The sequence below is a fragment of the Pituophis catenifer genome, unplaced genomic scaffold, assembly GCF_029215685.1.
Source record: "Pituophis catenifer annectens isolate HBS135680 unplaced genomic scaffold, rPitCat1.0.hap2 SCAF_1, whole genome shotgun sequence".
In the NCBI taxonomy this organism is placed as follows: domain Eukaryota; kingdom Metazoa; phylum Chordata; class Lepidosauria; order Squamata; family Colubridae; genus Pituophis; species Pituophis catenifer.
Genome location: NW_027256881.1, coordinates 96,330,835 through 96,344,728, shown reverse-complemented (window position 1 = coordinate 96,344,728; position 13,894 = coordinate 96,330,835). Strand labels below are relative to the sequence as shown.

Here is a 13,894-nt window from a genome sequence, read left to right as displayed (position 1 = left end):
CAATTAAAACGACTTGCGCACATAAGGAAAAAGGTGGAATGTACAGTACATGCAATAAACAACAATAATTACATAAAAGTTCCAGATGTAATGAGGGAAAATTTACTCCTTTACTTAGATTAGAGAAACAAGACTTTCCCTACTTGCTTTCTTCTACTGTGGCCTCTTAAGCCACTCCTTTAGCTCAGTAGATGTTATAAAACAGAACAGAATGTTTAGTGGCTCCTGCAGGGAAGGGAAAGCATATTAGAACCAAAATTGCTTCCACAATGAGCTCTAAAAATCTAAACCATTAATTTTAACAGAACACTAACTATTTCAGTTGCCTTTGGCTTTCATTATTAGAAGAAAAGCTACTGCAGTTTCATATACAAAAGCAAACTTTGTCACAGCTCTAAATAAAATGGGAAGAAATTACTTGGTCTGTCAATCTATTGCAGGTAAACTAATCTGATTTTACACTCAGCTGAACAACATGAAACTTCGTCAACATCAATCTAACAACTGTATTTATTTTTTGTTAAAGAAACAGCATAACAATAATTATCTCACCTGTGCACTGTTTTCTGAGGTACTTAGAGCCACTTGAAGCTTCTGGCATTTTTCTCGAAGAGCCCCTGCTTCATCCTGAGCCATTTGCAACTCAGTTTTAAGCTTCCCCAGATTTTTTCGTATAACTGATTCTTGACTCTGAAATTCCTTTCTTAGCTCTACTTCCTTTTCTTTGCAGGCTTTCAGGCTTTCAGCTGTAAACAATTGTGATCTTTTCATAGTATCAAGTTCATGTTCATAGAAAGACTGAGCTTTGCTGAGTTTACCTTCATAGTCCTCAATAAGCTTTTTTCTTTCTATTCTTACCTCTTCTAGTTTAACATTCAACTGTTCCACATCCTGCCTATGCAATTCTTCCATTTTTTCCTGACCTTTGCTTAAACTAACATTTTGATTTTGATGTGTCTTCATAAGGTCTTGGATCTCAAGTCTATGTGCAGCTTTCAGCTCTTCAAGAGCTGAACGTTTATCCTTCTCAAACTGTAACTGCAGTTGTATAAAACTTCGTAATCTTTCCTCAAATTTCTTTCTAATTTCTTCCACTTCACGTGACATAGTTACAACACGTTGGACATGCTGAGCTTCTGCACAGAGTTGCATATCCTCAACTCTATCCTTATAAGCTTCAAATTCTGTTAAGGCTTGATGCTTCATCTTTTTGTGATCTTCTAAAGACTCTTCTAAAACCTGGATTTTTCTTTTTAGATCCATTTCTTCAGAAACTTTACTCTTATATTGCAAAATCTTTTCTCTGGTTTCTGCAAGAATTTGTTGAATTTCTTCTTCGTGAGCATCCTTGAGAGCTTGCATAGCAGCTTCATGTTCATCATTTTTTGTGTTCAAAGCATATATTACCTGCATATATGAATATATAAAAAGATATTTTCTTATAAATTATTTCAAAATAATACAATATGAGAAACTGGTGCAGTTCAGAATAACACAAAAATATATTAATACACAAAATTAATGGCTATTTTCTAATTAAAATATAATGGGGAGCAAAATTAACTATGTTAAAATGCAATATATTAAATATGTTATATCATTTCCTAAGTCTGTGTACTACAGCTGCTAAATCACACATAAATTGTGGAAGCGCATTTAAGCCTATGTGTGTACTTGAACCAGAAAGCAAATAAACAAAAAAACATTCTCCATAGATCTGATCTGGGACAGAGACTGGCCAGAAGTCAAGACTGAGACTTCTCTATGATGCAAATCCTATGAACCACCTAAGCAGAAAACTGACAATTGAATTATAATTCAATTATAATAAATTATATATTTATCTTTTTATCTGGCCATCTGATTTGCAAATGATTCTGAAGGGCCTAAAACTAAAAACCAATATATAGCAAAAAGCATATAAAAGATACAACAGACTGGAAGAGCAGAGTATCCAAAATCAAATCAAAACAAAATAAACAGGCAAAGCAACAAAAGGGGACTCTACAATCACCTTGTCTTCATCTGGGAGAACAAGGTTTTGAATAGTTTCCCTGAACAACATAAGTGTATGTGTGTGTGGGGGGGGGGGGGGGGGAAGCACACAGATCTCTGGGAGAGGGAGGCTGTCATTCTATAGGGCAGGAACTATAACTATGTTGGTGCACATTCAGAATTCCACAAAATAACAGTTTGTGTCATTTAATTGACAGGACACGAAGCGCATCTACCTTGCTAGACTGTACTACTGGGCAGAGATGACAGGAACTGTTTCTCATATAGCCAGGCCCTATACCTTGAAGGGCTTCAAAGATGATAACCACTACCTTGAATTACACCCAAAAGCCGAAAAATGTAGCCACTGAATCTTGTAAGGATTGATCACAAGTCTGTTCCTGCATTTCTCCTCTGACAATAATCATACCAACCTAAAATATTGGGTTTCTCAGTATTTAGAGGCATCAATTACCATGTTTATTACAACTCATAAGGCATCCGATAATTTAATACTATAACAGATGATATAAGTTAACCTACAGAATACTACAGCAACTTACCTAGTGTACTTCCTGCAGGCCCAAGAGGGCCACTTGCACTTTATTTACATCTCAAACAGCACTGCCCCATTCCTCAAGGCGATGTAAAATTGGTAAATCCATTGCAAGGACTGGTGTTTATTAGCCCTGTTAGTCTCTTATCAGTAATGTTTCTAGTTCTTCATCACATTTTTTTTTATTTTGATTTATATGCCGCCCTTCTCTGGAGACTCAGGGCGGCTTACAATGCATTAAGCAATAGCCTTCATACTTTTTGTATATTTTATACAAAGTCAGCTTATTGCCCCCACAAACCGGATCCTCATTTTACCTACCTTAGAAAGGATGGAAGACTGAGTCAACCTTGAGCCTGGTGAGAATTGAACTCGCAGTAATTGCAGGCAGCTGGAAGCTAAATACTACCTTTAACAGTAGCATTAGTCTGCTGCGCCACTCAGGCTCTTATTTGAATTCATATTAAGAAAATTATGAGAGACAGCGTGAATGAGAGAGTGATTTAAATGGAAAGTACTGGAGTAAAGGGGTAAGTGCCCAAATACTCATATCTGACATAGTGGTTTATATTTTTTTAAATCAGAAAAATGAATCATATTGTAGATATTCATCAAAATATTCACTCATAAAAATATGTAATGAAAACCTGTTTTAACAAACTGGTAGTCCTCACTTAATAACCCTAATTGGGCCTGGTAAATCCACTAAACAAAGTGGTTGCTAACCACATGACTATGATTGTGCTGTTTGGTTGGAAAAGAGACAAAACTAGTTAATTTATAATTAAGGTCTGTGAGTCATAGAATCAAGCTTTAATATTGAGGTTCTCTTGTGCAAAAAGATTTTCTCCTTTCTTACCCATTGCAATGATGGTGGAGTTTGCTGCTTATTTATATGCATTAACCTACCTTGCCAGTTTTGGAGGGGATGTAGTTTCCTCCATGGTGGTTCTTACATTTTTGTTTTCTGCTTGATTGCTTGTCTGGTGCTGATCTCTGCTTATCTGAATGTTAGTCGCTGGAGAGATGTGTACTAGTCTTTTTGTTTCCTTCCTAGATTTTTTAATTGCCTCTTTTGAATAGTGTGTAAATTTAAAGATTTCCCCTATCCAGTCATGTCCAATTCTAGGGGGCGGTGCTCATCCCCATTTCTTAACCCAAGGAACCAGTGTGGTCCAAAGACATTTCCCTGGCCATGTGGCCAGCATGACTATACACCAAAGGCACACAGAACGCCAAATTGGTACCTATTTATCTACTCACATTTGTATGCTTTTGAACCGCTAAGTGGACAGGAGCTGGGGCAGGTAACAGGAGCTTACACCATTGCGGGGCACAGGGGTTTCGAAACCTAGTCTTTAACCGTTGAGCCATCATTCCCCCCCACCCCCATCCTCTGTGATGTGAATAGTGTGTAAATGTGGCTTATCTCTGTATGGCTATTAATGGTTGATTTGTCTGAATGCTAAGCTTCTGGGAATTCTCTAGCATCTTTTAGATTTGACTTGATTGAAGATGCTAATAGTTTCCCAAATAAAACTGTAGTAGAATACATTATATTGATTAAGATTCTTATATTGCTCTGTTAGTTTATACTCCTTTATGCTTCTGCTTGCTTCATACCACAAGAGAATAAAATCCAAAATAAAATGCAGAGTGACTTCATATATTTCTGAAATATCTATATATGTATCCAAATATAGGTAGCCTTTCATTAACAACCATTGGCTTAGTGACTGTTCAAAGTTACAACAGCACTGAAAAAAGTGACATGACCATTGCAGCTTCCCCATGGTTGCATGATCAAATTTCGCAACTAGCGTGCATTGATGATGGTTGCTATGTCCCATGGTCACGGGATCACCTTTTGCGACCTTCTGACAAGCAAAGTCAATGGGGAAGCCAGATTAATTTAACAAGCATGTTACTTACTTAACAGCTTAATTGCTTATCAATGCAAATTTTGGGCTCAGTTGTGATCATAAGTCAAGGACTACCTGTATCTATATCTATCTAATAACAAGCAATATATATTTTTCATTTGTTCAAAAATATTTTAGTCCAATAATGTCAAACATTGTAAGGCTGGCAGATGTAAAAAACAAGAACTACATGGATTTTTCTCTTTTTTCCTGGTAGGCAACCTAACAGAATTGTGAAGCCGACAGAAGTAATTCACCCATATAAGATATAGCTTTAATATTGAGGTTCTCAATATTAAAGAACGCATGATATATATATATATATATATATATATATCTGTCATGGGCCTATTTCCTCCTTAACTGTTTTATCACTGCCAAGTATTCTATCACAAATAAAGGTACATTGGGAAAATATTCTAACTGCATTTTAAAGGCACTTAGAACTATTTCTGTCTCTCAACTTTTAATTGGTGGAGGGTGGAATAAATTCAAAGCTACTGTAAATGAAGGGTTAGAATAGCAATTAAAGTATGCTATGAAAGAGGATATGATGAAAAAAAGGAGGACATTGAGTGATATTTAAAAAAAAATTAAGTGCTAACCCGAACTAAAAATAATTATAACAGCAATGAGTAATGTTAGTATTTCATCAACCAATAATTGATGATGGGGGTGGGGGGCACCGTTTTGCGGTGGTTCTCCTCCTACCTCTCTAACCGGTTGCAATCTGTGTTGGCAGGGGGGCAGCGGTCGACCCCGAGGCACCTTGTTTGTGGGGTGCCGCAAGGGTCGGTCCTCTCGCCCCTTCTGTTCAACATTTATGTGAAGCCACTGGGCGAGATCATCCGTGGCTTTGGGGTGGAGTTCCATCAGTACGCTGACAATACTCAGCTGTACATCTCCACCACAGGCCACCCCAACGATGCCCTTAAAGTGATGTCCTGGTGCCTGGAGGCCTGGATGGGGAGTAACAGGCTCCGACTCAACCCTTCCAAGACCGAGTGGCTGTGGCTTCCGGCGTCCCGATATAGCCAGCTGGTGCCATCGCTGGTTATTGGGGGCAAATCATTGGCCCCCACGGAAAGGGCTCGCAACTTGGGTGTCCTCCTGGATACACAGCTGTCTTTAGAAGAGCATATGACGGCTGGGGCCAGGGGGGCTTTTTATCAGGTCCGCCTGATACGCCAATTGCGTCCCTTTCTAGATCGGGATTCCCTACGCACGGTCACTCAGGCACTCGTCACTTCCCGCCTGGACTACTGCAATGCTCTCTACATGGGGCTCCCCTTGGGGTGCACCCGGAGGCTCCAGTTGGTCCAGAATGCGGCCGCGCAGGGGATTATGGGAGCGATGGGGCGGTCCCATGTGACACCTCTCCTGCGCGAGCTGCACTGGCTTCCTGTGGTCTTCCAGGTGCGCTTCAAGGTGTTAGTGACCACCTTTAAAGCGCTCCATGGCTTAGGGCCGGAGTATCTACGAGACCACCTTCTGCCACCAATAGCCTCCCACCGGCCAGTTCGCTCGCACAGAGAGGGCCTCCTTAGGGTGTCGTCGGCCAGACAATGTTGGCTGGCGACCCCCAGGGGGAGAGCCTTCTCTGTGGCGGCACCTGCCCTCTGGAACGACCTACCCCCAGAGATACGCATGATACCAGACCTCCGGACTTTTCATCTGGCCCTGAAAACACATCTATTTCATCTAGCCGAGCTGGCTTGACCCCATCCTTGCGGTTTTAAATTTGTAATTGGTTTTAACTGGGTTATTTTAAATTGATGGCCAAAATTTTTTAATGTTTTTAAATTGCTTTTAAATTTTATATGTTGTGTTTTTACCGTGGCTGTTCACCGCCCTGAGTCCTGTTGGAGAAGGGTGGTATATAAATTAAATAAATAAATAAATATATTAGTGTATAGCAGGGGTTCTCGAACTACGGCCCGCCGAAGCCATTAATCCAGGCTGCACAGGATGAGGCTGCTCCGCCCACATCACCCCACCCACCGGCCCCCACCCTTCATCCGAGCGCAGACAGAGAGAGAAAGAGAAAGACAGAGAGAAAAAGAGGGAGAGAGAGAGACAGAGAGACAGAGACAGAGAGAGAGGTGTTGATTGTAAGCTCCTTGGGGCTGAAAAGAATTGCTGCAAAACTGAGTTTCCTGAAGTGGACCACTAGACTCCTAAACAACTTAAAAAATGATCTAGTAAAAAGAAAAGTCAACCAAGAGAGCAACATGCAAACGAAAGCAAATAAAACATCCCCAGGAGCAAAACAAATTAATTTAATTTGTGTGTATTGTTTAATGGACTACTAAATTCAGAAGGCTGAATTTATTGTTTAATGGACTACTAAATTTTATTTAGTAGTAGTTTTATTTTATTGTTTAATGGACTACTAAATTGAGAAGGCTCTACTTGGTCGGGCGCACCGACCAAGTAGAGCCTTCTTGGTCGGTGCGCCCACCCTCTGGAATCAACTCCCCTTGGAGCTCTGATTAGCTCCTGACCTTTGCACCTTCCGCCGGGAATTAAAAACTTGGCTTTTCAAATCCCTTGACCTGGACTGATGATGGGGTTTTAATTGGTTTTAAGGGTTAATTTTAAATTTTTTAGATTTTGGTCTTTATTTTATATTGTGGCTTGTGTTTTATTGTTGTGAGCCGCCCTGAGTCCATTGTGAGATAGGGAGGCACATAAGCCGAATAAAATAAATAAATAAAATAAATAAATTCAGCATGCCCACCCAGTCACATGACTATCTAGCCACACCCGCCCAGCCGGTTCAGCCCCCCCAACAATCTGAGGGACCGTGAATTGGCCCCGTTTAAAAAATTTGAGGACCCCTGGTGTATAGGTACTCATAAAACGAATGGTGCAATTTAGACATTTAATCATTCATTGGTTACTTCACTGTTCGATTATTGCAATGCTCTCTACATGCTCTCGAAGACCACACAGAAGCTACAGATGGTTCAAAGAGGTGCAAGCAGTAAGGGGGGGGGCTCTTGGTGTGGGCAGTTATCACTATTTATGTGTGAACTGCATAGTTGCCAGTTGGCGTTTAAGTGCAATTGAAGATGCTGGTTATTACCTATAAAGCCTTGTATGGCATAGGTCCTGCATAATGGGACTTTGCTTGTCTTGCCATCCTAGTACATTCCAGCAGAGTAGATGCCCTTCCATTAAATATTTCCATTTTGTGGGACTTAGGAAATGTGCCTTATATGTTGCAGCCCCCTCCCTCTGAAATAGCATCCCTTCAGAGAGAAGAATGGTGCTCTATCTCTTAGGGTTCCAAAATGCTTAGAAAACTGGCTTTGGTTCCAGTCCTAGAGTTGAGGTTTGTTATTTGTATAATAGCCCCTATTTGCCTTATGGATTTTGTTATTAGAGCATTTGAGTCTGGGCTGCCTATTGATTTAATATTTTTAGATTTTATGTGCCTTTTTTAGTTTTGTGTGCCACCCATAGTTGGGTGGCCAATAATTTTAAAGTTTATTATGGCCACATGGTAATTCCTCTCATGAAATGGCTTTTATTTCCCTTTGTAAATTGGGAACATTCTTTTTCAATCTTGGGCATTTGTTATGTAGATAATTATATATCATATTGGTTTGAACTTTTTGTATGCCTCCCAGAGTCATTGCTATGAGATTGACAGCCATTTTCTATAAATCATTCTAATAAAGGAATAAAGGATAAACAAAATTTGATTTCTTTCCCTGCACTCTCAATTAATACATAGGTGGGATGTTTAGGTTTTTTTTTCTAGCAGGAATCAGTTGCCTTATAACAGACTTTTAAAATTTGCATTGGTACTGCCAAGTAAAGGAAGAAAGCCTTGGAATTTTGCCTTCTTGTTCTGCCTTCTTATTTCCTTCCTGTCCAAGCTATTCTGCTTCAATAATAAGCAGACTTCCTCCTGGACACCAGCCAAGTCAGTGTTATACCTGCACATGATCTTCTGTTTCCAAATCTGATGCCATGAAAAGTCAGGAGAGTAGAGATACCATATCTAGGCTGTAAAAATCCAGACAACCAAAAGATGGCAGCAAAGAGATAAGAAAGTTTCAATTAACAAATGCCATCTAATGGTTACTCAGATTTCTTGCAGTCCAGAAACTGTTACTCTTTTTAGGTGGTGATGCAGGGTGCTTTTGAGTCACTTTATGACTCCTTGTGAATTTCTGGACTAATCTCTGCTGTTGGCAAGACTTTTTGGAAATGTTTTGCCATTGCACCCTTTCAAGAACTCAGCTAGAATGACTGGCCCAAAGTCACCCAGCTGGCTTTGTGCCTAAGGCAGGACTAGAACTCACAGTCTCCAGTTTCTAACCTGACATCTTAACTACTATACCAAATGGGCTATATAATATGCTATATAACAAAACACAACAGAAAAGAAGAGTAAATCAAACAAAGGGTGGAAATAGACAAAAAAAATCTGATCGTTCAGCACAGTTCTGGTTATCTGGCCATTTTATGAAGGATTCTGGATTTTTTTAATACATTAAGATATGCCACCTAAACTGAATTAAAAATATGTATCATTAGTGAGGTCCTGCAGTTTCTTCTGTTCTCCCATTCCTAGAAGCTTAACCTTATCTCAGGCAATGTAGCATAAAGTAAACCAAATGAGTACCTAAACTGATTCCCTGCAGCATCTGGTGATAGTGTAAAGATAATTAGACAGGATTCAATTAGAATATGTGCTGCCTAATGGTGCTAGACACAGTATATACAGGGCTAGCGTAACACAGGCTCCTTTGTAACTTTTCATCAAGTTCAGGAAAATAAATGGAATAAATATGAAGTGCCAGAAACTCAGTTTCCAATATTGGGATGATTTTATTGTATGACCATGCTTTTAAAGGGATTTTTTTTAATAAACATAAATTATTTACAGGTAATGGATAGTCCTTGATTTACAATCATTTGTTTAGTAACAGTTCAAAGTTACAACAGTACTGAAAAAAGTGACTTATGACTATTTTTCTCACTTGCAACTGTTGCAGCATCCCCATGGTGACATGATCAAAAGTTGGGTGCGTGGAACAGCATGTATTTAGAACAATTGTAGTATCTTGGGGTCATGTCATGACTTTTTGCAATCTTCTGACAAGCAAAGTCAATGGGAAAGTCAGATTCATTTAATCATGTTACTAACTTAACTGCAGTGATTCACTTAATAACTGTGGCAAGAAAGGCTGTAAAATGGGACAAAATTGTTCGCATTATCTTTTTGTTGTTGTTGTAAGCCCAGAGTCCCCAGGGAGTTGGGTGGCATAGAAATGTGACAAATAAATAAATAAATAAATAAACAAGCAAACAAACTCATTTAACAACTATCTTGCTTAGAAATGGAAATTTTGGGCTCAATTATGGGCATAAGCCAACTAGTGACCGTTCAAAGTTAGGACCTACTTGAAAAAGGGGACTTGCAATTCGGATGTGAGGTTCTGACAGTTGGATCCCCCCCACAACGATCACATGGCTGCACTTCAGAGAATTGGTAACACAACTGCATTTACAACCATTTGCAGTGTCCTATGCTCACATGACCGTGTTTTATAACTGTTTTGCTTAAAAGTGGCACTTACTTTTTGGCAAAGTTGTGTCCATAGTGAGCAGCAGATTCATTTAACAGCGTGGTGATCACTTAATGACTGTGGCATTTGCACTTTCAATCATGGCATTCACTTATTGACTGCCGCAAAAAAAATCATAAAATCAGGTTGGTCACATGACCAATCAGTTTTATGACTGTTAACAACTTTCAGCAGTAATGGCCAGGCTCCATTATGGTCGTAACTTCAGATCTACCTGCCTTAGTGGTTTTAAAAAATGATATGGCATATCAATTTCTCCTCATCACACGTTCAATATATTTTGCATTCTAACAATCATTTTAAAAAGTTTCTCAAAAATTTACACATATAGAGCTCAAAAAATGAAGTTCATATTCTATGTATGCAATGTATATTACATCTGAATATAGCAAGAATAATCTCATCCAGTATTAAATATGAAACCAGAGCTGGTCAGCTGCTTTGGAGAAATGTTTATGTAAAATTTAAAAGTATTCCTCATCCACTCTTAATCCTAGAAGTTGCATTTGGAGCCGTATTATTTTTGAATCTGACATTTCATGTAAGTTTATAAAGGGTTTGTTGACAGCTGCCTCTTTAAAACGTAAAATACAATTGTGAATGGTACTATGCTTGCATTAAGAGTATAAATAAATCCGATGAAATCCAATAGTTAACCAAGAAAGAAAATTCAGAGTAATCATCTGCCACTAAAATAAACACAGGGCATTTCCTATATCAACAAAAGTTAAAATCATGTTTATAAAACAGATTCAACCATTTAAATTATCATTAACCCTTTCTTCAAATACAACTGCCCCACAATACCAGTGTCATTCAGACATGCTTCATAAAAACAATGCTGAAATTAACATACCAAGCTTGCCATAAAGTCAGCAATATTTGTATACATCAAGTTTCTGGAATCTAGTGCCTCCAGATATGTTGGGAATTAAACATATGGTTGAATTATCTACTGATTATAGCAGCTGTAGTTGAACACATCTGAAGATTTGGGATTTGGGAAGGATATGTACATTAGTTGAGGTTGATTAATATACATTTTAACTTTACCAACCCTATCAAACTATGATTGGATTATAAAAGCAATTTATATTCTTGAAAAATATTCTTGCAAATGGTCAAGGCATGTCTATATACAGTATATGCAACTCCTACAATGTGTATAGGAAATAAATACGTAAAATACATCTTGCATTTATAACAAGGAATATGATTGATTGCTGGAATTTATTGTTTGCAATCCTCTGATGACACTTGTTCCAAATTACTTCTAAATGACAAGCTATATGAACCTTTATCAGGGTGAATGCCTTTCTGTAGTAAGTTATGATTATGAAACATTCCCCAAAGAGAACTTTGTAATTCCTTTCTAAAAGGCAAAGCTATTTATTTTAATATTTAAAAACTGCCAAGATTTGCATGAATAGTAGTTCTGAAACAAATCAATAGTTGTTAAGCATTATGAGGCTCAACTAGAAAATTTTTGAATTCTTATAAAAACAAGATATGACAGGATAAACAAGTTATTGAAAATGAAAGCATATTTAGATGCCAATATAAAAGCAACAATAAAAATATATGCAATTATGCACCATTGGCTATCAGGCATACAAGCATACTATCCATTCGTACATTTTGTCAAATCTCACTACCTTCAGTGGAGTTTATCATTGTGAATACATCTTAGATTGCAACTTTCATTCCCTCCACCTAATCAAAGGCCATCATATACTGAATTGGGAGAAAGAAATAGCATCGCAGAGAAGAACATGCCTACTATCAGGATCCACCGATAAATAACAGAACAGCCAGCCACCGTGCAATAAACCTGTTAAAAAAATTTTTTTGGGGGAAAGATTCAGATGTTCAATCAAATGATAATTATTCTCTTTTAACCTATGCAGTTTGAAATGCAGTTTCAAAATACATACAAAGACAAATGATCTGAGTGAGCAAAAGAAACATTGAGGAAGAAAAGCCTTGGGAGGAAGGAGGGAGTGGGTGGGCTCTCCCCTACCTTGGTTAGCTGAGCTATTTTCTTGCTCATTTTGAGATGGAGATCCTGGTTGTATTCCATGCCGAAATGGGAGGACATCACCGAGGAAGAAGAGCTGGGGTTGAATTTCCCAGTGCTGGTCGAAGAACTGCCGCTGTAATAGTGCTGCTGCCAGCTCATCCCTGGTGTCGCCATCTTCCACAGCAAAGAGACCCCGTTAAGAGGCGGGAGGGGGGGGGTGAGCGAGGATGAAAAGCAAACGTGGGAAAAGGGAGGGAGGATGGAGACCGGGCACTAGCGCTTTGGGCAAGAAAGGGAAGGTGCCAAAAGGAAAGCGGGGCGGTGAAAATACCTCCTCATCCCCTTCCCCGCTTTTAGTGAGGCGCGCGCGCGCTTGCGCGCGCACACACACACATTACACATTACACACAAAACCCCAGTTCCTGGCCCTCAACTGTCTCCTCATTCAGGCTCCGTATGTCTTTATTCGGCTGAGAGGAGAGAAGAAAGGGGCCTAACAGCCTCTCCTCCCCCGTTTCACCCTAGTGAGGGAGACGGGTATTTGGAGGGAGAGAGAGAAACCCCCCCCCAAAAAAAACCCACCCTGTGAGCTTCCGTTTAACGGATGTATTAAAAACACCCTCCTGCAAGACACCTCCCCCACCCCGCCCGGAAAGTCCCAGCAGTCCGTATCTTTTCTCCCGTCGAGAGATGGCGAGGCCGGGTGGCGGGGGGGAGAAGGCGAGGTGGGAGGAGGGGGAGGAAAGGTGGTCCCCGCTCTTCTTTCACAGGAGCATCGCTCCCCGCGGGACCCACTTTGAACTCCCGCGGAAGGAGAAGGACCCTGAGGGGAGCGCCTTCCTTCAGCCGGTCTGCGCTTCCAGGGCTCCTCTATTCTCGACGCAAAGAAAAGAAAACGGGAGAGGCGGCCGCCGCGGCGACTGTTAAGTCACCTTCCGCGCCTCGCGCTCCAGACCGCCGTCCCGAACCGACGGTTACCAGGGTCCCAGTAAACTGTTTACACCGTACGGGCAACGTCATTTCCGGCTCGGTCGGCCTCCGGTCTCCGCCCCCTTTCAGAACCTCGGAAAGAGGCTTTAAAAAAAAAAAAAAAGACTCGACCGCAGGAACGAAGCGCTTCGCGCGCCCGCCCGCTGAGGATCCATCCGCGCTAACTGGGGAGTGGGGGTGGGGTGGGGAGGGGTAAGCAAAGTAATCCCTCTGGGACTTCTGTGGATGTCACTCTGGAATCTGCCACTCCCTCCTCCCGGCGTCATGCCTCAGAGAAGCCAGCTTTGTTTCCCGGGCTGCAATTAACAGTGACAGGTGTTTTAACAATGTTGCTAGGATGAGACTAGGCTGGTCTCCGCGAACAGTAGTCGCCAAGAAAGACAATCTCTCTCTCTCCCACCCCCAGGCTTTTGCGTGACTCTCACTACTTTGGAAGAGGAGAACTGCACATCCTTCTGGGGCATGAGAAGGAACCGCCCTCTGCTCTCTGCTAGGTTGTGCAAAATCCTCTGAAGAGCTAGAGCATGAATGAAGCACCTGGGTTTGAATAGAAGTTAAACAAAGGGCAACTTTATTTATTATATTCATAAGGCTGTCCCAACTCAACACTGATTTTGGGAAGCATGCTGATTTAAAAAAAACAACAAGGATGCAATGCCTAAGGAAAAAGACAAATAGTAAACATGAATATGTGAATGACAGTGCACTCCAGATGGGCATGGCCTAACTGGTCTCAGAATTTGGGGAAAATAATAGGTCAGAGATTGTTTAAAAGCTTGCAGGATTGAGGCAGTCTGAATCTCCA

At 40.4% G+C, this 13,894-nt stretch overlaps 1 protein-coding gene across 2 annotated transcripts in view; it reads right to left on the bottom strand.

The window, feature by feature from the left end:
- FAM184A (family with sequence similarity 184 member A) overlaps positions 1-12,357 on the bottom strand; it is a 56,877-nt gene extending 44,520 nt beyond the window's left edge. For both annotated transcript variants that reach the window (XM_070932769.1, XM_070932770.1), the window contains exons 1-2: positions 12,100-12,357; positions 553-1,407 (exon numbers count right to left, since the gene is read on the bottom strand). In XM_070932769.1, the coding sequence (XP_070788870.1) occupies positions 553-1,407; positions 12,100-12,273 (1,029 nt within the window). In that variant the 5' untranslated portion in view covers positions 12,274-12,357. The remainder of the gene's footprint in view (positions 1-552; positions 1,408-12,099) is intronic.
- Positions 12,358-13,894: the final 1,537 nt, after the last annotated feature.